The 26,872-nt window shown below is 45.5% G+C and overlaps 1 protein-coding gene across 6 annotated transcripts in view; it reads right to left on the reverse strand.

Moving 5' to 3' along the window:
• Positions 1–26,872, reverse strand: part of SAMD11 (sterile alpha motif domain containing 11) — a 123,861-nt gene that overhangs the window by 47,055 nt on the left and 49,934 nt on the right. For all 6 annotated transcript variants that reach the window (XR_012650329.1, XM_075027292.1, XM_075027293.1 and 3 more), the window contains one exon: positions 7,082–7,206. Coding sequence is in view for 5 of the 6 variants with exons in the window: in XM_075027292.1 (XP_074883393.1) it covers positions 7,082–7,206 (125 nt within the window). In the remaining variant the exon portion in view is untranslated. The remainder of the gene's footprint in view (positions 1–7,081; positions 7,207–26,872) is intronic.

Here is a 26,872-nt window from a genome sequence, read left to right on the forward strand (position 1 = left end):
TACCCATTTGGTGCTGATTTTCTGCTCAATTTAAGGCAGCAGTTCAATAAAGCCTTCTGCTTTTTTTGTTGTTGTTTGGCTTTGTTAAATGAAAACATGTCTGCATCCCAGCTCATTATCACACACTCAGAAAACAACAGTTCACTGTAATTCTGTCTCTAACCATTAGCTATAACATCCCTGATCCCAATTCTTTTTCACCCCCAATGTTAACTCCTCCTTAGCAGATGAAAGCTCTAGGTCTCAGTGCAAAGCCAAATGAAGTGATTGGGAAGCCCTCCAATGGCAGGCACACATTGTTCAGGGATAGGCCCAAAGGCAGTGGGACAACTAGTTTGATCAGCTACGGATCCACGCATGCGAGCTACAAGCACTGCCTTGTCAATAAAAATTCCAAGACCAATTCTTAAATGTGAATCTGTTTACACTTCACTCCTGAAATTTCTCCTTCTCCCCTGCTTAGGCAACAGAGCATCAAGTGGAAAGACAAGACAGGAGCATTAATACAGAGGAACAAATAACCTCGCAGAGAGAGAAGAGAGATCTCTCTTTTGCGGTGTTTTTGAGACATGCAGATGAACACTGCTTTTCCAGGACTGCAAAAGCATCAAGCATACATGGCCTCCAATGCAGCAGGACTCCTAAAGTGGGACTACTCAAGGGACACAGATGTCACGTTCTCCCTATCATGTGGGATTTCCATAGGAATCATTGCAGGCTAAGATGCAACTATACTGGTCACTGAGGACACCACTGCCCTGAGGCCAAGGCTCTCAGGGTTTGCCATCTCCATCACATGGACCAACAACCCCTAGAAAAAGCCCAAGCTCTCTGGGAGCTCTGCAACATCGGAAAGCTGGCCTTCTGCCGCTTCCCACACCACAGCCAAAGAAGCCTCTAATCGCTGGGGAAGAGGTCTTTAACCCATGCACAGTCCCAAGTATTATATGCAGAAACATAGCAAATTGCTTGCTGTTTGGAGCGAGATCTGATATTCTGCCACGTCTCCATTAAGTGCCCTCTCTCAGATAATATTCAGACATCAAGCCAACTCCTTCTAATCACGAGGGGCAGACGGAAAAGAGGGAAGATCTACCCACCTTCCTCTAGCATCAGTGAGCCTGATTCCTCCACTTCTATCCATGCAAATAGTCCTACTGCAACTGGAAAGTCATGAAATCTGGCACTGCAGAACAGAGGGTATTTGAGGAGAGAAAGGAGAAATTAACAGGATTTTTGCAGGAGAGAAATTATTTAAAGCCTTGGGACCAGGATTCTATCGCAAAATGCTCATTCAAGTCCTAAAGCAGCGTGCAAAGCACACAGACACCAGGGAGAAGGCACCCGTACTTTCTCTCTGAGCCATGGAGCCCTGCAAGGCCTCCTCCGTCCTCCCCCACCCCACGTATGCCCTGGCAGTCTGCATTAGCCAAACTGGATAGAGGGGATTGGACTTGTTTACAGACACACCGCTAGCTGCTTAAAGGGGCTCTAAATCCGTGTTTGATGTGCAAACCGTCAGCTTTGCTACTGTGCCTTTGTCAAGCAGCCCTGGCTCTGCTCATCCTTGTGTGTGTGCCTCTCTCTCAATTAAGATTAAAAGCGCCTTGTGCCATCATCCGCTCTCAAGGTAAGCCCCTCTGTAGTGCCAGTGCTGTACCCCGTCTGCTGCCTCGCCTTTATCTGATCCATTTGGAAACGACTTTTATATTCTCATTAGGCTCATCGCCTGCCCTCCCCTCCCACATGCATGCTCCCCCTGAGGCATTTGAGCATACTTGCTCTACCTTTGCAGATGTTGTTAAGCCTCTTACTGAATCTCACCAATGCAGGCTGCCTCTATGTTCCTAAGGAAGTACAGAGCCCATTATACGCACTTTTCCTTTCTTCCTCCATTTGGCATATGATGCCCCCATCGTGACTGCAATTTAATTAGCACCAAGGAAAGCATTCTCCAGCATCTCCCAGTGCGGAACACCACCAAAAGAGAAGGACACAGCAGAAAATCAAGTCCGCAGTGTCAAGAGAGAAGACACCATTCACGTTTCCTAGGTAAACTGGCCTGGGAGCTCTGGGCATCACCAAAGCTTATTTCTCCAGGTAGGCTCTACGTATATTCCCCTCAACTGCAGTCCTGCAGACTGTCAGCACTTAGGTGAAGCAGCTCACCTCTCTTCTCTGCAAAGGGAGTATCTCTCCAGCCAAGAGCCAACGTTACCTCTCAACAGCTGGATTAGCTAGCCCCGGGTTTTAAAAAAAAATAAATAAAAAATAAAGGTCCAACACTGGCCAGAGAAGTAGGAGCAGATTAAACCTAGCAGCTGGACATTAGCCCAGCGTAGACATAACCTAGACTTCAAAAGAGGAGCTAGATATCATTTTGATCAACGAAGAGCAACAGAGATGGCAGAGAGGCAAGTGCCCTTCCTTTACACTACATTCATTGATCCTCCACAAGAATTTACTGCTCTTTCAGTCTGTGTTGGAAACAATGAACACTTGCACACTCGGAAATTTGCACTACCATTTGGTGAACAGACATCTATCCAGGGACTACAGAAACCAGTGCTCTCTATATTGCAAGCACAAGCACCTCCACTCCCAGTCACAGAGAGGCAGAGAAAGCAGAAGTTTACTATTCTTAAAATGCGTGAGGACATGATACTGTCAACAGTCAACCCAGATGAGAAGGAAGGAAGAATAGTGCGAGAGGGTGCAGATGGGTAAAATCCTAAACCAGTGAGATAGATTTCCTCGGCCAATTAAGAATTCAGAGTTACAAACAGGGCAGCTCTTCCCGAAACCCAGGACCCCCGGGACCTAAGGAAATCCAAGTGCCTCAGTGGTAATTGTAATAAATCTGTGGTGCCGCAGAGCAGGCCTAACACACGCAAGTTTGCTCCATGATTAAGAGATCTCTGTAATACCTTAAGGTCCCCAGTGGGCCCAGAGCAGTGAGATACAGCTAACATGCATCAAACACATAAGAATATCTCAATCGTTACCACAGCTGACGGTGGCTCCGAAGCCAATCGATAGGGCAATTAGATTTTATCAGTACACGCCTCTCGGCCACCTACTTCTGCTGTTGTCGCAAAAGCCTCAGTTATCCCTGCCCGTTCTGGGTCTCCAGATGTCTTACTGAGAAGCACCGGCTGGAGCAGATTTTTGCTTTTTTTGTAGATTTTTGCCATTGGTATTCTTTATTTCCTTTAAAGGTCCAGTATCAGGGGACACTTCAAACACGAGTTAAGCTGTCAGCTATTTTCATCTAGACGTCTTGCTTCAGTACACACACCAGCAGGGGGGAACACCACCCCCACCCCCAAATCTCTCATATGCTGAATCTCTAGAAGTAGGCTATAATCCACATCTATTCCGTATTGTCACAGTGGACCAGCAACACAGAGGTCTAGTAGAGAAGTTAGGGAGGACAAAGCAGGAAACTGAGCTCTCTTGTTCAGTCATCATTCGCTTTATGATCTCAGGCGAATTTGCCTTTTTGTGTTTCAGCTGACTCATGCACCTCTACAATGTACTCGAAAACTGGTGGAAGGCATTATGCATTTTGTCCAACATTTCTGATGTTGGGACTTTACTTGCTGGCAACACACCTACCTCCCTTTCCCCTTTATCACTGTAGGCTAGCAATAACAGTCTTTCCATTTTTTATGATAAGTGTATTTTCAAAGCACTGTAGCTCTCAGATTTTCTAGCCCTATTTTCTGTAGATGCTCAACTTGCCAACATGTCACAATGACTACACTGGTCTCAATGACACCTAAGTGACGTAACAGATAGCATAGCCATTTGTTTTTGCTGACTCCAGACTCTTCCTAGCTCTTTGGGCCTCACAAGATCCAAAATACAGGGACTTTTTTTGTCCCAGCTATCCCAAGCCCTAAGACTGCACCTCCTCTAGGCCTACTGTTCCAAATGGCTAGCACCCACCACTGTGGGTTATTACACCCACTGAGGTGGGTTATTAAATCCTTTTCTAGTCAGGGCCAAACCCTACCCGAGGCTTTCGGGACCCGGTTATTTTCTAAGTCTTTCAGCTTCTGCTCTCCCAAACTAAGCTCTTCAGTATCTCTGTTCCCAAATATAACCATCACCATTGACATAAAGTGACCAGTTTTCACTTAAAAATCATCCATAACCCTTCCGAGGCTATTAATATCAGTGCTGCTCTTCCAATGAAAGACCGTGTGTGTTCCAGCAATACATCAGTCTCTTCAGCCCCTTGTGACCTGAACATCAGTCCAGCTCTAGCTTGAACCCTGACTCTAGTCTAACCTATCTCCCAGAACTCATAAAAGCCCCAGAACTAACTATACACCATTATTTTCCATTAGTTTCTACATTTCAAAGGCCACTGAAGATCCAGTAATACTTCTAATTTTCCAGTCCATGCTGTTCAAAACTATAGCACTGCCTCTAATCCTGGTTTTAACTATAAATCAAGGAACTCCCTCACAGAATTAATCATAAACCAACCAACCCTGCCAACTTCAACCCTCTTCTTAACCCCCTGGGCCCTGCAATAAGCAAATCTCTTCCATTTGTGCTACCCTTGTTCTCAATCTTCTGCTTAGCCTCAGCCATAGCCAAGAAGCCACATATATTTCTGAGTCCTGTTTTAGCAGTATGCGCTCACCCCTCACCCTGCACATGTAGAATTTGCAGTTTGAGCTGCAGAGCAGCCTCCAGAGTGTTCAGCCTCTACTGGCTGGGACTGTATGCCTAACTTCAAACCATAAATGCTAAACCAGCAACAGAAAACATTTTAGCAGCAGATTCCGACTTACTCCGAGAGCGCCGCAGCTTACAGTCATGAGCGATGCGGGAGTTTTTAAACATATCAGCATTAACATAATTTATTCAGCACTGTCCATCTCCAAATGCCTTTCTGAGCGTGAGACTCTCATAACCCAAATACACAGTATTGCTCTCAAAGGCATACAACGCAAACAGCAGACAACTGGGGACACATTTCTTTTTCCCTTATTGTTCTAAGTGGTTTAAACAATCTTTCAGAGTAACCCAACACTAACTCTCTTAAAATTATATATGTAGCAATTAGTTATACCATACTTCCCTCCCACCCCTGCCAGTAAAAACAAACAGAACCAAGACGTAAACCCGATAATCGGCATCAGCTACAAATCCCAGCACATTTTGTTTCTGTTCCCTTGACTTGCATGTCCCTGAGGTGGCGACATAGGTACCAGTTCAGTACATGCTCTAAAGTCAGAGCTTGCAGGTTCTGCATAGACCTTGGCAAATGAGTCTTCCCTTAATCAAACAAACATGTAGAGTGAGCTGGCTCCAGACAGCGGGGAAAAATCAGAGTTAAATTGTCCCTGTGGAGATGTGACAATGGCCCCTCTCCTTTAGATACCTAATCTCCCCACCATCCCCCCACGTACTCTTTTGCTGGTCAACTCTCATTAGACACACCAAATCTATCATGTCCCGAAAAGCTCTGTCACTTGCTTGGTGACCTCAGGTGTGAATGAGCCACCTCCTTTTTCATTGCTTAGACTTTCAGTGAGGTCCTAGCCAAGCACTGCTGTCCTCACTGCTACAACACGTGTGCAGTGCCTACAATTTATATTTCTTAGTGTTTTTTACAGTTAAGAAGCTAACCAGAGAACCTGAAACATAAATTCTAACAAATAAGAATGAGGACTTCTACATCTAATCTTTTCTACTGCTTAACGCTGATGGGAATGAAAAGCAGCCTTTACATTTCTGGAATGCTATGGATCTCAGAGAATTTCAGCAACACCGACCAAGCCCAGCAGTTTCTCTGTAAAGCAAACAACATTCGAACCCATTTCAACATACAGGGTCAGTTGAGACATATAGACTTAAGCAAGGTCATACAGAAAAACACCTCTCTGGCCAGTTTGGCTCTTTGAGCTGTGTAGGAAAAGGGGCTGTGGAGATCGGTTAATGAAGAGAATACGGAGATTCAGCTGTGAAAGCAAAGACTGGGAGCTGCCCAAGGCTGCTTCACAGACATACCACAGATCCCCCAGTTCAGCACAACACACCTATGGGACTGAACACTCTACTGCAAAAGTAGTCACACCAGTACAAATTTCAGTGCAGGCAGGAGGAACCCTTCCGGAAAGGGGTCAAGCCTCATGCAAAAGGCAGACCAGGTCCTTGTCATGTTACTGAATATTCTCCAAAGACATTCCCAAAGTATATTAGATGTGATGCTCCCTTCAGATCCGGGGTTAAGTTACACAGTCAACAGAATTACTTACAAGAAAATATGAACAAAGCCACAAACATACAGATTTTCAGGAAAGGCCTACATTAACATACACAGAGAGATCCAATTCTGATTTGGAAGGACAGGGATCGCTCAGTATAAAAACTAGCATAACTCCCAGTTTTTCCTCAACTTTTATTTATAACCAAAAGTAAATTGCAGATTCTGCCAACAACAAGCAGATCTCTAGGTTATTACCAGTGCCTCGCTTGCTGACTGATGCATATCTACCACCAAAGCATCCTTGCCCATAGCTCCCTTACTGACATCCAGAGAGGCATGGTGTGGGATCCAAGAGGAGCATTTCTGGTTTCACCATGTTAAGTTGAAACCAGGTGAACTTCCCCCCAAAACCCAGATTGTACTACAAAACCAAACAATCATGCTCACAAAGGAGTTGGCAGGCGCAGAGGCAGCACAGGGAACCTCTGATTAATGAAATTACAAATCAAACCATGCTCTCTGCAAGGCCTTTCTGCTTCACTTGACAGTAACCCTGGGGACATTTCACTTCTTTGCTAGCGCAAGCTCCTTTGCCAGTAGTTTAACACAGACTGCTAGATTTGAGAATAACACAGGGCTGAGATCTCAAAAGGACTTTAACATCTCCATGAAATCTTTTCCATGTTAATCTTTAGCCAGAATATTAAAAGCCTTCATATAGCTCACTCCAAAGTATAACACAAACAGCCACAGAAAGAACAGCTGCTGAAAAAAAGGAACAAATGAGGGAGTGAAAGAGAGACGAGGGAAGTCAACAAACCCAAACCAGCAGGACCTGCTGCAGCTGCTTACCTGCTGCTCCTAAGCCAACGTCAATGCTGTTTCTCTTGAATTCACAGCGGCTCTGGGTCTCTGGCATAACGAGCTGACGGCTCTGATGCAGGTTGGAGATGATAGTGGAAAGGTCGTTATCACGGCTGCAACAGAGCAGAAAAGCACCAAGTTAAGGAAATCCTATTTGCCACCACATAATTGATTTTTGTGTGTATGAGTGTATGTGTGTGCGCACGCAAGATTCTTTTGTTTGCCCCTGACATAGCTGTATTTCAAGAAAGGTTCTCCCCCTCCTACCCATCAGGTTCCTAGGTAACCTCCTCTAGTTTTGGGGAGTGGAGACTAAGTGCAAAGCACTTCCCAAACAGCACTCTCATTTCCCATAAAGGACTCTGCAGCTGCCAGCGCTCCTGATTTCAGTTTTGCCAGATATAACTTGCGTGGGCCAGAACTTACATCTCAGATGGAAAAACTGAAAGTGTAGGAATTGGCAGATCTATTCCAGAATTAATAGGAAACTTGAACTGAAATAACTGATAGTTTTCTATCAGTTGCCACCCTTCTATTCTTAAAAAAAAGTAAGTTTTTCCATTCCATCATTGTTGGAACACAAGACTACTTTATTTACTTGAATAGTAGTTTTTCTTTTTAGAGAGAAACCCACCACAAACCCGGACATTGGCATTACTCAGAGCTGAGGGTACAGATTTATTTACAAAACTAATTTTCAACTCTTCACTCTAGCAGATCCTGAAACAATGCTCTCTTCCTTCTGGGAAAAGAGAATGCATTAGAGCAGTTCAGCATTATTTTGCCTGTTATCCTTCCACCGGATTGCTGCTAAATAGGCTAGTTTAGTCCTTTTTTTCTCCCCTCCTTCTACGGAGAGGGAGAACGCAAAGAGACATTCACTGTAGCAGACACTGCAGTTCAGCTGGCAAGTGCTTTTGCTCACAAACCGCTATCCACTTGCAAAATATTTCTGAATAAATGATACGCAAACACTGAAGAGGAAGAACAAGCTAAAAAGTATACATGATACTAAATGGAAATGCTGGAATGTCTCCCTTTTGTTTGTTTGCAGTATATGTTAAATCCCTCATCCTTCTAGCACAAGGTGCTTGCCCCAGGCTAAATGTGGCTATTTTTCTTCCTCCCCTCTTTCTAAATGGAAGATGACAGCCAGAAGAACCAGAGACACTTGCAAAAAATTATACATATTAGAAATATTGCCCTCCCTCCCGCATCCACAGCTCCCTCCCAACCTCTACTCACATGACGAGTGCACCCACTCTGTGCTGCTGTGACACACAGCACATGACCACCAACTCACTGGTGCAGAGGAGAGTGTCCTCACCTGGGACCAGCAGGACAACACGGAGGGTGCATTATCTGCAGAATTACCTAGCAAGGATCTTCCTTTAAATATCCCCCTCTTATCCCCCCTTACCTCCTCCCCACCTGCTGCACCCCCACCTACAGGCTATCAGCACCAGCACCAGGAGCAGATCTGCTCAAATGCTCCAGAGAGCCCATCCCTAGTGCAGAAGCAGGGGCTAATCTGTCGTCTAGCTCTCTGCTAATCAGATAAGTTTATGACAGAAAGTCTTTAGACAGAGGTACTTTCAGCGGGTGTCTGGCTCCAGATTTTCGCAAGATGTAGCAGACAAAAACAGACTCTCATTTCAGCAGCCGCTGTCATGTTCCCTGCTGCTCCCCCCGCGCGCTCCCCCCATCCCCAATCTCGGCAATGAGATGGGATGCTCGGATCTCAAAGCCTTTGAGCGCCCATTGCATCTTCCTCCGCTAAACCAGTTCAGATTCCTCCTTATGCAAGCAGAAGGCTAATTACTTAAGCAAGCCCACAGGTGAGTGGGAAGCCCATTTCTCCTGTGCCAAGCAGTTTTGGGTCTTATCCTCTTTTAGCTGCCACCTTTAAGATGCATTATGCAAATATTTTGGTGTCTTAAGTCATTTATGGGATTAATGTGAAGTGATTATCAGTTCTTTTTAATCATGCCAATCAATAACTGGATGTCAGGGACAGAGGACAAATGCAGATAAACGCTGCCATCAGCACAATGCTCAGGAAAGGGCGGAGGAGATGAGCCAGAAGTGCAGAGGGAGAAAGGCAGGGAGTAGGAAGAGAAAAATGGGATAATTACATCTTTGCATTTGCAGAGTGTCTTGCATCCCAATCGAGCCCCAAGCACCTCTGATATGTAAACACGTTAAGAGAGCTACGAGAAGGAATTGTTTTATCCACCACTAAAATGCGACTGCCTCTCCTTCTGGAAAAGAGCACAGCAATTCCTTAACATGACTTGATTCTCCAAAACACAGAGTGCAGAACACTGCAATATAGCCACTGAAAACTAAAACCAGGAGATCTACATGAAAGGAAACGTTACCACACTAGAAGGGATTTTTTTTTTCTTCCCCAACAATCTTGTGTTTTTAGGAGATTTTCCGTGGCCTTAAAATTAAAATCATCGTGGTGCGCAATGGTGCGTTAGCAAGTCATAACTCCACACGTGAGCAGATACCACAGGGCTGATAGGTACATTCTACGGGCTTTGAATTCAACTCAGTCTACTCACACAATTAGGCAGGATCCCAAGAAAACATGACTTTGCTAGAACACCTTTGCAGAAGGCAAACTGAACACAGAGGTGACACTGGGAGGAAAGGGAAGAAAGACTAGAGATAAGGCAAACAGGCTGAGACAGTTTTTAACACATCAAACTGTCCCCAAGAGTTGTTCCTTTTGTCTTAGAGCATGGGAGGTTTGAAGCAGAGACTGCTTTTCTGTTCTGGTTTGTTCTATGCCTGGCACAGAGGGAGGTAGCTTATACCTGGGGCTCAGTGTTAGTATGAGAAAAGAGAGTGAATGGTAACCAGAGCTTCTTACGAAAAACTGAGATATCCTTCTGTGTAGGTGAAGACATTAAGCATTTTTTTTTTAAATACTGTAGGCCAAGCTGGTCCCAGCAAACACAGCTCCACACAGCTGCAGACTCCAGTAATTATGCAGACCCTCTAGTAAGGGATATACTTGTGCAAGGCTCTGCTTAGACCACAGAGGACTTTCTACCACCATGTTGGATCAACAGAGTAAAACACTAGCTTTAGTTCTGCAGCTGACAACTCTGCCAAATTTACCTCACTCGTGACCGCATGAGATGCTAAACAAACCTAATTTTTACAAGAGACCCTCCTGAACCTCCACAGAGCAAAGTCCCACTACTTTCATCCCGAAGCCATTTTAATAAAAGTAGTGGACATCTAACTTTTAAGCAAGTCTCAGTTCTTCAGGTACTCCACCAGTCTACTCGGTGCTTTAGCCAGGAAGGAGGGCTCTACCCAGCTACCAGCCATTTTCAGATAAAATTACCTGCTTTTGCACACTCACTACTTTGGCCTGTGCAGTGCAACTGCGCTCCCAACCCTGAAATCACGTTGTCTCCTGCTGGTTGGCCCAGCAGGAGGACAAAAGACAGCAGAATACCCCAGGCTTTGAGAGATCTGCTTGGTCCATATACCGAGGAGTTGCAAAACATGAGTTACAACTCCAGCCCGGCCAAACTCCTTCACAACTCAGTCCTGCCCAGGCCCTCCCCTAGCCCCCAGCCCTAAGGGGAACACCAGCCCTACAACACAAAGCAGGCAAACATCTACCTCATCCCTGCGTCACCCATTTGCCATAAAAACCCTAGCGCCTTTCTCCACAGAAAACAGCTATCCGAAAAACTCAACACACCACTTACCTCCTTCCGAAGGCAAATGGTGCACTGCACAGCGTTTTCCCCTCAGCAGAGCGGCCCAGTTGCCCAGCAAATGCCGGCAGCTCTGCGGAATGGGGAGGACCTGTGTTGGGTTAGTGCCCACACCTGTGCTGGGTTAGTGCCCACACCTGTGCTGGGTTAGTGCCCACACCTGTGCTGGGCAGTCCCGGCACTGCCAGGCGGCAATGCTGGCCCTCCGCCCTGTGTTTCAATTCCCTTTGACTAACCGGTCCCCGATTCCTCAGTCTCATCCCTCATTCCTCGCTCCTGTCGGCTCCGGACTTTTGTGCCCACGTTCTGTACAAAAAGGCCCAGCCCAGCACCCACCAAAGCCCATCTGGCAGACAGGGCTGGGCGGCCGGCTCTCGATGCACGGAGCCGAGCAGTGCAAAGGGCGACCTGAACAAGTGGCATAGCGCAGAAACAAGACCCCCCTCTCTCAGCCCAGGTTACAGGGTATTCTCTGTGTGTTCAACTTGCTCGCGACACAGGACAGTGTTTTCAAAAGACAGCAAGTCTCTTGGGGAAAAGGTTATTTGTTCCTCCGGGTTTACACACCACCTAACTTGGTCGCAGTAATCCTGTCATATACAGAACAGGCAACAAATTCACGGGCTCAGGGCTCCAGCAGGCAGAGCCAATGCAGGATTAAAGATCCCTCCCTCGGAAGGAATACAACTGGAAAAAGAATATCCAGCTTGCAGGACCTCAGGTCAAGATCCGGAACACGCACTTTGGGGATACCAACATACATGTAGTAATGCCTAAAACTCGGCTGCTTGGTCTGGCACAGTGACTAATGCAGCTGAAGGCAGGGACGTAGGCTATCTGGGAGGGAAACCGAAATGGCTGTGCCATGGCATTCCCTCTGCAAAATTCCTCATCAGCAAAAGCACAGTTCTTGCCTGACCTCGGTGGGAAGGAGCCCACGCTAAGGGGACGGTCCTTCCCATGGAGAGGATTCCCCCATTTGTGCGCGGAAGCCAATAATTCCACCCAGGTGCTCACTTGCAGCCCCAGCAGGGCAGAGTCACACTCCGCTTTTCCTTTGTCTCGTCTCCGAGCCGCTGCTGGGTGCCTGTTAATGCAGGCGCTCCCCCATACATGCACTGACACATGCACACACAATCAGATTAAAGGTCTGATCCCTTTCAGTAGCATAATATTATATTTTAAAAACCGGATTAGAGAAGGGGGCTTGAGCAAGATACAGATCTCCTGAAAGGTCAAGGAGGAGACAAATAGCCTTCTGTAGGGCTGCAGGTTGCCATGGCAACATCCAGTTTGCATGGGGTTTGGTAATTAATGGTTTGGGGACCCGCAGTAATACAGGTATGTTTCCAAGCAGCAGGGGAACATGTTCTGAGGCATGACTGTCTGGGCGCTTCCATCTCAGAGCAGCAAGTTTTGCTCTTGCAGTAAAACGAGGGGTAGAAAGCTGAGTACTTACTGTCGGGGATTCCAGAGGGCACGTGGCCGGTTGGCCACATCCAGATTTGCTTTCAGACTGGGAAGTGACTCAGTGTTAACTGACAGTCTCGTAAGACCTTTCTTCTGATACCTGGCTCAGGATGATCGACGCTCCGATCACAAGATGTGTTTTTCTGGTATTTCTGCTATTTTGGCGGGCAAAGTTTTACGAGAGGACTTACAGCGCTACAAGAGTTTTGAGTCTGAACTTTAAATCCAATACACATTTAACCTCCAACCAGAATGCTAAGATTTGCCCTGTCCTCTATCTGAACAGCGAAACTAAACATGTCTAGTAAAGATAAATTCCTGTTGTTGCTTTCAATTACAGCTGATGTGCTGTTGCTCGTTGCTGTTGATGGATTCATTTGAATCCATCGTCCTGATTTTGCGACATCATACTTAGCAGCTGTAGAGAGGAATAAAATGTTAAAAAAAGATGAGACTGTATGAGATGGCAAAGAAGTGTGTGATGACTGCTGACAAAGAAGTGAGATCCCATCTTCACAAAGATGTTCCTCCTACTAAGAAATAAAGGAAAGGTAGCAGCTACCTAACAGCGCTGTAGACGTCCCTCAAGGCCAACTCTGTAGCTTTGAGAAGAGCTGCAACTGGCACAGACCTTGTAATGAACCTGGCCTCAAAAGGAACACCCTTTAACAAGGAGTAAAGCGGGCAGTGGTGATGTGTAAGTGCCTGTTTATTACTGTGCTCCACGTAGCATCGGAGAAGTAACCATCCCACCAGACATACCATATATCTATCCTGCCTCTTCCTTGCCCATTTATCCACCGAAAAGAATGTCCTAGGCTTTCGCAAGCTGCTTTCCATCCAACAGAATTCCCATTCTGCCACTAGGCTCTGTCTTGCTGCCAAAAGCAACAGTCGGAGAAGTGGCTGGATATTATTATGGCTCGGGCAATTTTCAAATCCTAATGAAGAGAGGGCACAGGAGCAACAGATCCATTTACCAGGAATGCAGGAAAGCTGTGATAAGGGTTGTGCCTAAGCCACAGGCAACCGAGCAGCTCACTAGTGCACCACAACTCAGGCCATGCATGCTGCAAGCAGCAACCACAAAGCTTTAAAGGCCATGTCCAAATGGCTCCTTTACCTGGATGTAATATGAAATGAAAGCTGCTCTCTAACAGAATGGCCACCTGACCTTGCAGGGTATTTCTGAAAACACTGTACACTTGACCTGTTACACTGGCAGCACAAGAAAACTGCAGGGGAGCACAGCATAGGAGGCATATGCTGCAGGTTCCACGTTTGGTCTGGGAAACAACAAAAAAAGTCTTTCTCATCCTAAAACCTCATACCCAAACCCAATGAACATTGGTGCAGGACTCCGGCAGTATAGTCAGGACAACACGGATAACTGTGCAGCTCAGATACAGATCAGAGCTGAGTCTTAAATTCCCTGTCACATCCCAATGCTCTGATATAAGGAGCCTGCTCTGCAAAGCAGCAATGAGACATACTAATAACTAATGGCTGCAAAAATTACCACTGGAGGAAAAAAAAACGTTGCTAATGTTCTCTATGAATGCTTTGATTGCTGCACTGTCTATGTTTAATGGAACTAACTGGTCCTCTGTCTCCCCCAAAGCTGGTTGTTCTGATGAGACTTTCTGTAATGGCACTATAATGGTCCACCAGTGGTCATTTGATAGCCGCGTTGCTTACAGGAAAAGGCACTCAAGGGGAGAGACAGCCACATCAACAACTGGTGGAAACGTCACCCAGACAGTAGGTGTCTGTTTGGGACAAGATGCCACAGTAATCCATTGACTCATCTGTGGAGTCCGCGGAGAAGCACCTGCAGGACAACAGCTAAACCAGCAGTACTATCATCTCTGGCACACATTGCATGAGCGATGTCATCTAGTCTAGCTAATGAGCCACAACCTGTGCTCAAGGAAGGAGAAGTCCATCATAGGGACTGCCACCGAACTGTCAGATTTGCTAACTGCGACCATCCCTGGGGACGTATAAATGAATTAGGAGCAAGCCCTTTTAGGGAGGCTGTGGTAACCAGACATGCAGCAATCCTGTATGACTGACTTCTGGGAACAATAATCTTTTTTTGAGCAACATCTGCACCATGAGCCTCCGACTGGCAGTGTCTGAAGCCAGCAGCTATTGCTCCAAGACCCCTTCTGGTCCTGTCTTGTCCGCTGGTCCTCCTGCTGACCAGCATTTGGACCCTCACTCCAGTCACCTCTCCTCAATCTCAAATGCCCCAGCAAACCAGTCCCTTACATCTGCTGAAAGCCATCTTCCCAGCCTGGTTCTGGAGCCAGCCCTGCCAGCACATTCAGCGTGCAGTGACTCACAGAGAGGCGTAGACAAATGGGGCAGACACCTCAGTCTCTTGGCCCCTTCGGCTTTTGGCCCCTTGAGTGAGGGTAAGCAGAGAGGTGCTGACAAATGCCTGGGCTGCCCAGCCCCTGGAGGGCACCTGAACGGAGACACACCACCCTCGAGATCCTGGGGAGGTGGCAGCTTCCAGTGATTGTTAACCCAAGCCGGATTCAGACTGGGAGCAATGCCTTTTAAATGTGTTTCATTTACAGACATTAGCAGCAACTGCATCTTTAACAAGGAGAAGGATGAGGAGACTAATGGATGGAGACAATTAACCAAAATATAAATCAGTGTCAGAGTCTCTGCATCTAGCAGAGGCAGCCAGGCGCCCGCAGGGTCTGGTGATTTTCGCAACACGCTGCTCAAAGTGACTGCAAAGAGTGATTGCAAAGAGGGGGAGGGAGAGCGAGTGGAGAAAATTTGGTCAAAATTTAAATAATTTTCAGTAGCGGCTGCCTCCCTGTTGGCTGCAGACCTCTCCAAAACAAGGAGGCAATAGTAACAGTAACGTCAGCACAAATGCCATGCCCCGTCTTCCTCACAGGGTGAGCCAGAATGAGCCCTCTGTGCCTCTTAGAGATTGTCCATCCTGCTGGCAGACAGGGTTTGCTCTGCCCTTGCTCTGAGCTGCAAGATCACATACAGTAACCTTTCAGTGCTTGGTTATCAGGCATAAAAAAGCGCAGGTCACTCTGCAGAGGAGGTATTTCACCTGCGGCGCAGCACCACTCTGCAGTACCCAAAGAAGGCTGCTCCAGTGGTTAGGATATTTAGCACAAGTTCGAAACTCAAGCTGTCATTTTTCTGCTCCAGTTTCCTGCCCAGACTTCGCTGGCATGTCAGTTAACCACTTTGTGCTGCTGTTCTCCACACACATGGGGATGCACAGGGGCACTGTGCGAGTGGGAGGCATTAGACACCAAGAGGCAATCTGGTACTTCAGCAATAAGACTTCCAGATATATCTGAGATAAAAAAGAGGGAGTGATATTCTCAGTAGACACAAAATTGCATAGATCTAAAAACTGCAAGACAGTTAACTGAGGAAATGGTGAATGAATTCAGCACCGGACCAGACTGGGTAAGTCTTTTCCTAATATTTGATCAAATCAAAGGCAAACTGGGAAAACCCCGTCAAAAATGCATGACTGTCTTTGAAGGGATGCAAAGTAGGAGATTGATGCCAGGTTTGGAAGAGAAGAGAGACTCAGAAAAGTAGCATGGGAGGAAATAAAACCGAAAAATATTTCTTTTTAAATATGTTTCACTGGCTCTCCATCCCCTTAACGATCACACAGTAAGTGCAGGGATTATATTAAATTTTACTGATCAATACAGTTGCCATAAAACTGTCCCGACCCTCTGCCCCTCCCTACAATAAAGAAAAAAAAAATCCAATATGCAAAAGGAGGAATGTCAGGGCTTGCAGGGGAGAAGACGCAAGGACATTGATTAAGGCAGGGGAAGTGGAAATCGGTGCAGGTGTGCGCCCACGCGTCCTCCACACAAACCCTCCTATGTCACTCTGAGGACCACACGGGGGGTTTCTTCTTCCTCCTCATTCTCAGCCTGACTGGACGCAAGTCCAGTTCAAGAGTATATTTCAGTGGTACCCCTGGCTCAGGTAACAGATTCGCAGACTCTCCTTACTCTGCAGTGACTTTCTTCTACATACCATATGCACCCACTCTAGCCAGGCCAAGTCCCTTGCCTGACCAGGTTGAAACGCCAGCAATGACAGAGGCTTTGCGGCTCCAAGGAGATGACAATATTGCCAGAACCTGCAGAAACCCAAGGGATTTTTTTTTCTTCTCTGCTGACCTCCTCTCCCCTCTCCTCACCATCTCCCCAAAAGACAAGTTTGTGGTGTAAGGATCAGACCAGTGTCACAGCCAGACTGTTGTCAGAGTCATTTAGCAACAAGCAGACAGTGTGAGTGTGTCGCTCAGGGCTACCCAAACTGGAGCATACGCCCAGGGACAGGACAAGCATGTAAATCAGTCAGTGACTGTATGAAGGGAATAATGAGCTTTTTATGGAAGCCATTAAAAGGAAAACCCAGATTGGTCTATAAATACTGTTGCATCATTATAGCGCTGAGAAACAACCTTATGTAACAGCACAACTATGTAATGCCAGGACTGGTGTAAAACAGCCACTCAAAGGCTCTCATATTTTTTAGTTAGCTTTTTTTAAAACCCAAAACAAAATTAATAACCAATTTCCAAAGAAAAATATGCACTCCAGCCCAGCCCTTGGAAAAAATCCACCTTCTGTCTCCCTGCTATGCGCAGGTAAATCTGGGGCTCGTTAAAAGGACCTAGAAAGACAGACATGACCTGGGGATTGCTGGCCATTGTGCTGCCCAAAGAGAAATACCTGACCGCAGCTCCCACATAAAATGCCGCCAATATCACTACTTTTCCCTTAACCTGCACTGTCCAGCCTCTGTAGGCCATTTAATCACAGATTCATTGATTTTAAGCCCCAGAAGGGACAGTTATATCTACCTCGTCTGACCTCCTGCACAGAACCTGTCAGAAAATCACCCTATCGTACTCCCAGTTAATAGTGGCAGCTCAGAGTGAAAAAAATGTGTGACCTGTGTCTCTGCCCACCAGGAAGCAAGCAGAGACCCTCCATCTCAGAACCCCGACCACACCGATTCGAGTGCTCTGGGGGTAAAATAATCTCTTTATTCCCAAGAGGTGATGAATCCTCTCAGCTTCTTCCTTACTAGTATGTAAACTTTCCTACGCAGATGGAAAGAAGCACGTTTCACAAGATGACCGCTCTGACTCCCTGCCACACACGCAGCACCAAATCAGTGCAGGATTAACCATCTTCCAGTCCGGCAGAGCTGAGAGTCGTCTTGGGATAAGAAATTCTGCAAAAATAACTTTCTCCTCAGCATGTCTTGGTTTGCCCTGGCATGGCCTTTGAGTACCAGAGGTCCTTGAGCAGACAGGCAAGGTCGCTGCCTCTGACACTCCCAGGCAGTAAAACTAGGGTCACTGAGTCAGCAGAAACAGGGAAGGGATGCGGATCAGGGAAAGCTCGCAGCTCAGACCTATCAAGGGCTCTTCCCCTCCTCCCTCGCTCCTGCTTATCACCTTGCACACAGCTCAAAACATCCACCACCATCTCCCTAATCACATAGCACACAGCCAATACCTTTCCTCTCAGGTCGACAGTGGACAGAACAGCCAGAGCAGGATAAGACCTAAAGCTGGGCACAGGAGGATTTGGGTCAAGGATTTGAAGGCTCTGATCAGGTGACTAATAAAGAAGTGGATGGGGCCGGGGAGGGGGGTGTAAGGGGGAGCAGCAGAGTTTGTTTCACTGTTAAACAATAGGCAGCATGACCCGCTGACAGGCTGTGTCACTTTTCCATCAGAGATAGGCAGATAAGCCCCAGGCAAAGAAGCTGGATGCAAGCCAGCATATGTATGTGCATCTCTGAGGAGCGGAGGGGCTGCCTCCTTCCTCCAGCCCTCTCTGTGCCTTACTGCCTCTTCTCATCCCACTTCTCGCACTCCAGGACCTCTCTGGCATAAGCTGGGAAGCCTCAGCTCCTCTGAGCTGCCACTTCATGAATTGCAATGTGGCAAACTGCTGGGAGGCAAGCTACCTTTGTGATGCATTTTCTGGCTCCTTCTCCTTATTTCCCGAGCTCATCTCCAACTTGTCTATTTGCTGCAAAAACCCAGACCCCGCATCTACCTGGCAAATGACATTTGTAGCCAGCAACGTGTTCAACAGCACTTTCACATGCTCAACCGAGTGCAAACTGGCCCTGTTATTCAGGAATCCAGCTTGGGGCCTGCTGAAGCTAATGGAAAGCCTCCCACCTACCTCCACTGCCACAGGAGGAAGTACCCCATGAGAATTTTGCAATCTAGACAGAAGACAAGCGTGATTTTCAGCAGGCAAAGCTCAGGGCACAGTTGCCTCTCATTCCTTGGCCTTCTTGGTTATATTTTTATTGCTCAGTCTTTAGGTTGCCTTTTAAAACTTCATCGTTGATTAAAAAAAAACTCTCAGTCACTCTCTGTCCTTCTTAGATATCAGTCCTGATAGACCTTGACAGACAACAATTTACCAGCACCCCACTTCTGCCTCTGGGTATTTCCACCTTCTAATAAGATGTCACCCATCAGACACAGGCAAAAAGGGAATGAAAGGGGAAAGGCGAGGGAAGGGAAAATAAGAAAGAGGGAAGGGTAAACAAGTTTTACCAACTGGGGGGAGTTGAGAGGCCTGAAAATCCCAACCCCAACCATGGGCAATACAGGCCTAATCCTCCCTGCAGACTTATCTTGAAAAAATCATCCTGCAATGTCCCAAGCAAAATGCTCATAAAATTCCATTAATGCTCATGACAGTTCATAAAAATGATCAGTAGAGCTGGCAACTCCAAAATTAGGTGGAAATAAGTATAAAGATGTTTTTATTGTAATCCTGCTTTGTCATTCGGTTCTCTGCAAGCACATAAATAAAAATAAGATGGAACTATACCACATTGATGCTGGACTGGAGATGGGAAAGAGATAAAGCACTGAGATGAAGTGCAAACCCAGTCTATCATTATTGGCACCTTATTCTGATAGTTGGTTTTGACATGTGCCCATCCGCTGAGGTACCACAAAAGTATTTGGCAACGGGCATGCCCATGCTAGACATTTTAGCCTCAGATTTCCCCTCCTGCCTGCAGTAATGCAGATAGGGCTTCTGAGTTTGAAAAAGTATCAGACGGGCCTAACGCATCTTGAATCCCGCATTTCCACCACAGTTGTAATCTTGGAGCCAAAAAGCTTACTGTGCAGCAGGATAAAGGAGCACGGTGACTTCTGAGAAAAGGAAAAGGGCACAAAGCATTAGAAATAATGAGAGCCTGAATCCAAACAAGGTAGGGAAAACCCTAAACACAGTCAGTCACTTTACTACTCCTCCATCACCAGCAGGATACACCAGCCTTCCAGATGAGACACCTCACCCAGAGTTGTACAAAGTATAGGCATCGCAAAAGCATGGTGTAAGCACTGTGCAAGACCATCACTGGCAAGGGGCAGCTCCTGGGAAGCACCATCCCCCTGTGATGCTTGCATTGCTTTTCACTGCAGTCTCCTGCTCTTTCTGCCAGCCTTACTGCTCCCGGCTCTCTTCTGAGGCAAGAAACGTGAAGATCCTGTGCTATTTTTCTCTCATAAGGACATGGAACCCAGTACTCCAAGCTGGCAAGAAGTCTGAAGGTTAGTTACAGACTTGAAGGTTAGTTACGGACTCTTTTTTCCCGCCTGCCATTTTTCCTTAGTGTGGATATGCATCCAAGTACGCACATGACTAGTCCCTTGAAAACATCTTTGACTTCTACCTTCTACGCACACACTTGTTGGGCAGCAACCCAACACAAATTCACCAGAGTTCAGAAGGATTTTCCATAATGGTCCATCTTCATCGGCTCATCTGCCACAACCACTACAAGTGTCTGTACTTTTTTCCTCTGAACATCCATCAAGCCCATGCTATTGATCACTCCCTCCCCGAGCACAGGCTGCAGCTCACCTTGGCCACTAATAAAAAAAGTTTCACTAAGAGAATAATGAAGGCAACGATGGCAAGCAGAAATGCCATTGGAGGGTGGGGTGTCACATACTTGTCACACTCCCTTACTGTGAGTCAAGTGCGTTTCATGAATACCTAAAACTGCCTCCATACTGCTCTTCCGCTGCCTCCTCGCTATACAGACCTTGTGAATCAACCTCCAGGACTCCCTGCTTCACGGACTCTTGCAGCTTACATTGGATCCCTCCTTCATCCTAGAGCTTCAGTGTCTCTTTGTTTTCCTTTCCATCGTTTCCCAGGAGCTTAGCGTGTGCTCATGCAGATTTATAAACCCTTCTTTAAGTTACCCATTTTCTCATTAACACCAACTTAATCATCCCTGCTTACCCCAAATTTCCCCAAGTTCCTAGGTCTCCCATGCTGGATCTCCAAACTGGTCCCTTAAAAAATACTTCTCAAATTCTGTTACTTGTCAGAATCCAAGTCACACCCAGCCTCACGGTTTAAGCCAAGCAGCTGCTCCTGATGCATGCATGCAAGTGCAGGGAAGGGCCAAACAATTCCTCTGCCTGCAGCACCACGCAGCCTGGAGGTCCTGATTTTTCTCCTGACAGGTTTTCTGGCACGTCTGACTTGCACCAAAATCAATGGGCCTGTCCTGCTGACATGTAGAGCGTTCCCTGAAGTTTTGGACTTGTCTAGATGCTGCGTTCCAATGTTCCTCAGTAACAGACAAATAGAAATGTTTTGCTCAGCCAATAAAAAGAATGTGTCGCTGACACGCAGCTGGTGTGCCTAATGGATATAAGGTCTTTCTGAATATCCCAAATTCTCCTCATTTTCTCAATTCATTAAGCTGCCTGCTTTGAACTGATGAAATATTAAAATACTCAGATGAGCGATTTTAAATGGGTGATATGGTATAAGTTTAGACAATGAACAGTGGGAACTGATGATCTACAGGAATCACTCACATATCCAACTTACATTTGAATCCTTTCAATTTCACAGTAGGGTGTGAAGAGGGAGGTCAGAAAACCTTCTATTCCAGAAACATGCCCTTGAAGTTTTGATCCAACATACAATCTAAAAGCAGAAGGATATGATTCTCTTTTCGATTGCTGTATGCAGCTGAAATATATCAAGAATGCTTCCCCAAAGCTGTAACCAAGCTTATATATATCTCAACAATATACCAAGGTCTTAAGATGCCTTCACATGCTCAGTTTATCCAGAATCCTTTCAGTTGCCCTACAAAAGTTCCATTATACCCCACCCACCCATCATAGATAAACTAGAGAAGACAACACACTGGGGATAAATATGAAGAACATTACTCTTGTATAAACATTCTCTCTTTCTTGTAGGTATCTAACAGCTTTTCTCATCTACCTTATTTGAATTATAATTGTATTCTTCTATCTTTAAAATGAAAGCTAAAACTAGTTTATCAGCTACCTACTCACCTTTACCATTCCTCTGAATCTCTGCTAGTACATAAATGGTCTCCTTTCCCTAACCCGTCCCTATAGCCAAATAAAACTTCCTGGGAATGAATACAAGAGCAAAAAGTACTGCTAATGAAATAACGATAAAATAATTATTTCAGATTAAATAATAGTTTTCAGCAAACCAACAGGTACTAATTTTCTCCTCCCTGTTCATCCGTTCTTCCCTACGAGTATGTTCGTTCCAGAATCTGCACAAACAAGGCCACAGATAAGGCCTTGTCTGGCCTTATCCCTACAGGAAAGGGAGAAGCAAAAGCTACTCAGGTAACCCTGCTCTACATGACTCCATGAAAATCCCAAGTCTAACTCACCCACTCACATGGGCCTTGGGGAATGTCCTGCCAGCAGCCTCTGTGGAGTTCAGGAATACGCGCAACTTCTAGAACTAAATTTCATCAGTGCCTTCCAGCAAGACGATGTCAGGAACAACTTTGTTTCCTGCCAGTACCAGTCTTTTGGGGGGTTTAGATCCAACAAATAAAAGGAAACCATATACTCTATAGCATAGAGCCAGAAGTCTGTCCTGTTGCCATTTGAAGTCCCCCAAAAGCATCTGATGGAACAGCAGCTCCAACCATTTTATCTCAATATCCACACTTCCAAACTTCACATGGATGCTTTGTGAGTGATCGCGCACAAGCAAAGCAAAGGTTGCTCATATTTTTTTCTACAGAACTGGAAGCTTAGCTCCTTGGCTGAACCTTCCGAAATGCTCTTCATTCTGACTCAGAACGTTCTTGTTAATGTCTATCAACTATGTGGATTTGGTGTGGATTTACTTTACTTTTCTTCTTCAAGTTCAACAAAAGAATACATCCATTTACTTGTTGGGCAACTATTGTCTAAAATCAAACAGGTATGTCACTGTTTGATGAACAAACTGTGCTCACCCATCTGGAAAGTCTTTTCTTTCCAACATATTGTCTCCACATAGCCATGCCTTGACTGCCAACAACAGCGGCATTAGCCAACAGCTTTCTTGTATTTACTGGCTTTGCCTTCAGGAAGCACGTCCTGGTTCACAGCTTTAACATTTAGAAAGGTGAGAGCTCTTTGTATAGTCCACCAAGATAAGGATTAAGACATTTCCTTATGCAGTCTATGTCCCAAAGCCACAGCAGAAATAATCTGGAAGGGCCGAATTCAGCCTCATGTTAAGTAAGGGTCCTCCCCATACCAATCCAGAAGTCATGGTTAATATATTCTGTGGTATTTCACTGGGATCTTTCTAAGCTTTCTAAAGCATACAGTCAAGAGTCAGCTTCACCGTTGTCCTCCAAAGTCATCATAAGTTACGGAAACAGCTCTGCAAGTCTACATACAGTTGGTATCTCATCAGCCTTCTCTGCCCTGACTTAAATCAGATGGGCAAAATCTGACTCATTCTGTTTAGTTCAGCTTACTCTCAGCTTTTTCGACTGGGGCTACTGCTTCAGCCCTGCTGTCCGTTGGTGTCGAGGCAGAAATCAGTGACTGACATGGAAGGGTGAAGGCAGGTCCCCATTTGAAGGCACTCTTGTCCCTCTGCCACTGTCTGGTTTTTCTGCTGTAACTTAAAGGCGCTTATCTGACAAATACCAGCTCTTTTAGCAGCAGATGCTAAAGACTGCAGGGTATTAAGGGGTCACATCTAGCTTCCAGCTGCTAAAAACTTCTTGTGACCTTTTAGTACCTACTTCAAGTCTCCCAGATTAAAAGGCAAATCTTACTAGGAAAAATAAATAAATAAATAAATAAATAAATAGACAGCCCAGAAGCCATCCTATATCAATCCTTAAAGGGCAGAGCAGCAGGATCCTCTGGCACTTGATAACGTTACTTGCATCACACAGCAATACTTTCTGCTGAGTCAGGATCAGCCTTGACACGTTCAGAACTATCTACTTTTCAATTCTCCTCTCCTGCTTTCCTTTTCTCTCCCTGTGTACCTTTCCAAAAGAATGAGCTAAATCTGTGAATTTCCCTTCAGTTCGCTTCTCCTGTCCCACTTCCCATGTATTTTTCATCTGCTTCTTCCACTTGGCCTGATTCGTTCAATGTCCTCTTCCTTATTGACTAACCTGTTTCATTCCTCCTTAAATACAGTTTTCTAAAAAGTGTACAGCTGTACCACATAGACCAAACATGTACATGTAAGGATCCAGTTTAAGCACTGCTGCTTAAACTCAGTTCTGGCTGAGTTAAGGGTTTATGCCAGGGTTAAATCAACGTGCAAAGGCCCACTAAGTATGTTATCATCAGATTTAAACATTCACGTACACATGCACACGGATACACAGGCTCTTGGCCAAATGTCTGTCTGTCTAAAACACATTCTAATATGGTTCATGCCCATCCAGAAAGGCTGGTTACACACCACTGTAATATTTGCTTAAATGGTGGTTGTTAAATGCATTTTATTTGCTCTGGGGAAATGATGCCTTTGTTTTTCTTCCCTCTTCTTATGCAGCCTTCATGTGGCATATACCTGGATAAAATTATCCCCTGGCAGGCCCAGTAAGCTTGGAGTGTCTCCTCAAGTGGGTTTTTGTTCATATGGCAGTGAAGAGACTCTCTTGCATGCTCCTGCCCCTCTCCTTTGTCACTGTTTTATGCCTGCACCAGCGCAGGACATTGAAGACAGAAATGCTGCCTCGGATATTCTTTCGGAGTTTGCTTACCATGCAGCCAAAAGCTAAAACACGCGGCTGAACATCAAGATGCCTAGCTCAATTCTCTGCTATGCTCCTTGTCTTTGTATGCAGCTCTAACCAAATTACACACCATCTTCCTTCCTACCAGTCAAGCAGCCTTTAACAAGGGCAACAGTAAACAACTCGACTTCCTTGGAAACAGGCATGGCTTAATTGCACTGACAGTGTCTTGAAATTCGAAGGTGGGCAATATGTTTATTCCACCCTGCGCTGCATCACGGCATGGTATTAACATGCATGGCCTCTTATCTACTTCTCACTCACCTCCCTGCAGTTCCCTCAAGACATCAAGTGGCAACAAATAGAAGGAAAATCCTTTTCCTCTCTGGAACTCCTTTTTATTCCACAATTTATTTTCATGAGATGCCTCAACCTCAGAAAGGTAATCCTGCCTGTGGTGCTGAGCAACTGTGACCCACACTGAAATCAGTGGGAGCAGAGTCTAGGTATCTTGTGGCCGAGACCAGGCTTTAACCTTGTGTTTACTATTCCAAAAGTTGACAGGCTTGTCTTGAAATAAAAGGAGAAGTACATCACTTACTGAACAACTTCAACACATTTCAGCAAATTATTCCAGGAACAATATGTCCGTGCAAGGGAATTCTACCTTAAAAAGGCAATTTTAAAGGAAGACTAGCTGTAAACAAAACCTCAAACCTGTATTAACTTCAAAGCTTACAAGGGAAGGGAGCAAAGCACCTGGCAAGACAAGGAGAGATCCTAATCTCCCCTTTCAGGACAATTCCCCTATCTCGAGCTTTTGGTTCTTTGCATATACAATGATTTGTACCCAATTAAATGTCTTTTTATCCAGGGCAATGCAGACAGCAGTTCTAAGGGAGCTCAATCCAGTGAATCCAGGTACCCTCTGACAACTTGGAAAGGAAGATCAAAGACAAACTTATGACAAAGAGGCAGGTAAATTAAGATGGCAGCTCTCAGACCTGCTTGATTTAAAGTAGCATGGTGACTGTGTGCATTCGTGCAGGTGTGGTGCATCGTAACAATTTCCTGGCATGGGTTTGGGATGACCTGTGTAACTCCCATGTGCCGAATTATGCAGGTCACTGAGAAGAAAGGTCAGCTAAACCTTTTTGCCACCCCATGAGGTATTTTAGATATGCCAGATCTTTTACAGAACCGTGTGGCAATTTTGGTCACTTAAATACATACAACCTTTATCTGTACCGACACATAACCACACAAATTACTTTCTTTGCCACATAGCATAACACGCGTTGGTTTCTTCTCAACTAGCTACATGGGCACAATTTTTGATAGCTGGACTAACCATTTAATCTGCAAAAGCAAAACTTCTGTTCCCAAGAGGAACTACCATGTTTCTGCCAGGAGAGAGCTAAACCGAAAGGAACAAACAGTTAAGCTGAGGAAGCCCAAGAAGTGTACTTGTTGACATAAAAATCAGACCATTATTTTATTCTATGCATTGCAAGTTCAGAATTTATTTTTTTTTTAAGACAGGGATTATAATTGCCAAAGGGGTTTGCACCCTTAGTTGCCATTGTGCAGAATCGTTGTTCACATGGCTATTAATTAAGGCTTGTGTCAGCACTTCCATTACAAACCTCTGCCTTTTAGGAGTTTATAACTGAGCCATAAAACTCTGCTCTAGGCTGAAATTTATCATGAAAAGGTCTGCCTGGAAGGAATCCATTCTTTTGTATTTTAGAGTCCCAAAACCTTATAGCGACAAACCAGGGATTTTATTCTAAAGGCTGCCATACAAAAAACTTCAGCTGTTTTTTATAGGAGTGCTGGGTGAGATGTGCCTTCTAAACTGGCTTCCAGAAGCTTACTGATCAGGGTGGGGTTTTGTATTCTTAACATTGTAAATTTTAGGAATTACGGGGGTTTATGCTTCACGGCCAAAGTCTGTGCTTACTTAAATACCAATGAATACCTCTGCCCTCACTTGTTCCCTAAGGGAGTATGAATCAGTACAGATTTCCCACCCTCCACTTCCCACTGCCTCATGGGGGTGCCAAGACTTAATTCATACTCCAGTACTCAATTAAATATGGATGGACTTGTCTCTCCAGGTGCACGGTTTAGGCTATAACCTTCACACACCAATGTTGCCAACAGAACAGTCCAAATTGTCCTCAGGTTGGGGGAGAGAGGCAGTGGGTATGTGTGAATGGGTTAAAATGACAGAGACTATTTGTCCTTCACTTCTCCGATGCCCACTTTCACTCTTTTGCCACATTTTCGGGGGGGAGCACACAGAACAGGGGCAGAACTTGTGAGCACTGCATTTGAAGGGCATGTGATGGAGATGGAAGTAATTTCTAATACTCTCTGCTCCTGTCACTGATGCCTACATTTGCAAAACTTTTGGAGACTTGCAGATATAACAGAAATGCCCACATCAGCCGCAATACTCATAGGTCTAGAC

The sequence above is a fragment of the Buteo buteo genome, chromosome 5, assembly GCF_964188355.1.
Source record: "Buteo buteo chromosome 5, bButBut1.hap1.1, whole genome shotgun sequence".
NCBI classification, from domain to species: Eukaryota; Metazoa; Chordata; class Aves; order Accipitriformes; family Accipitridae; genus Buteo; species Buteo buteo.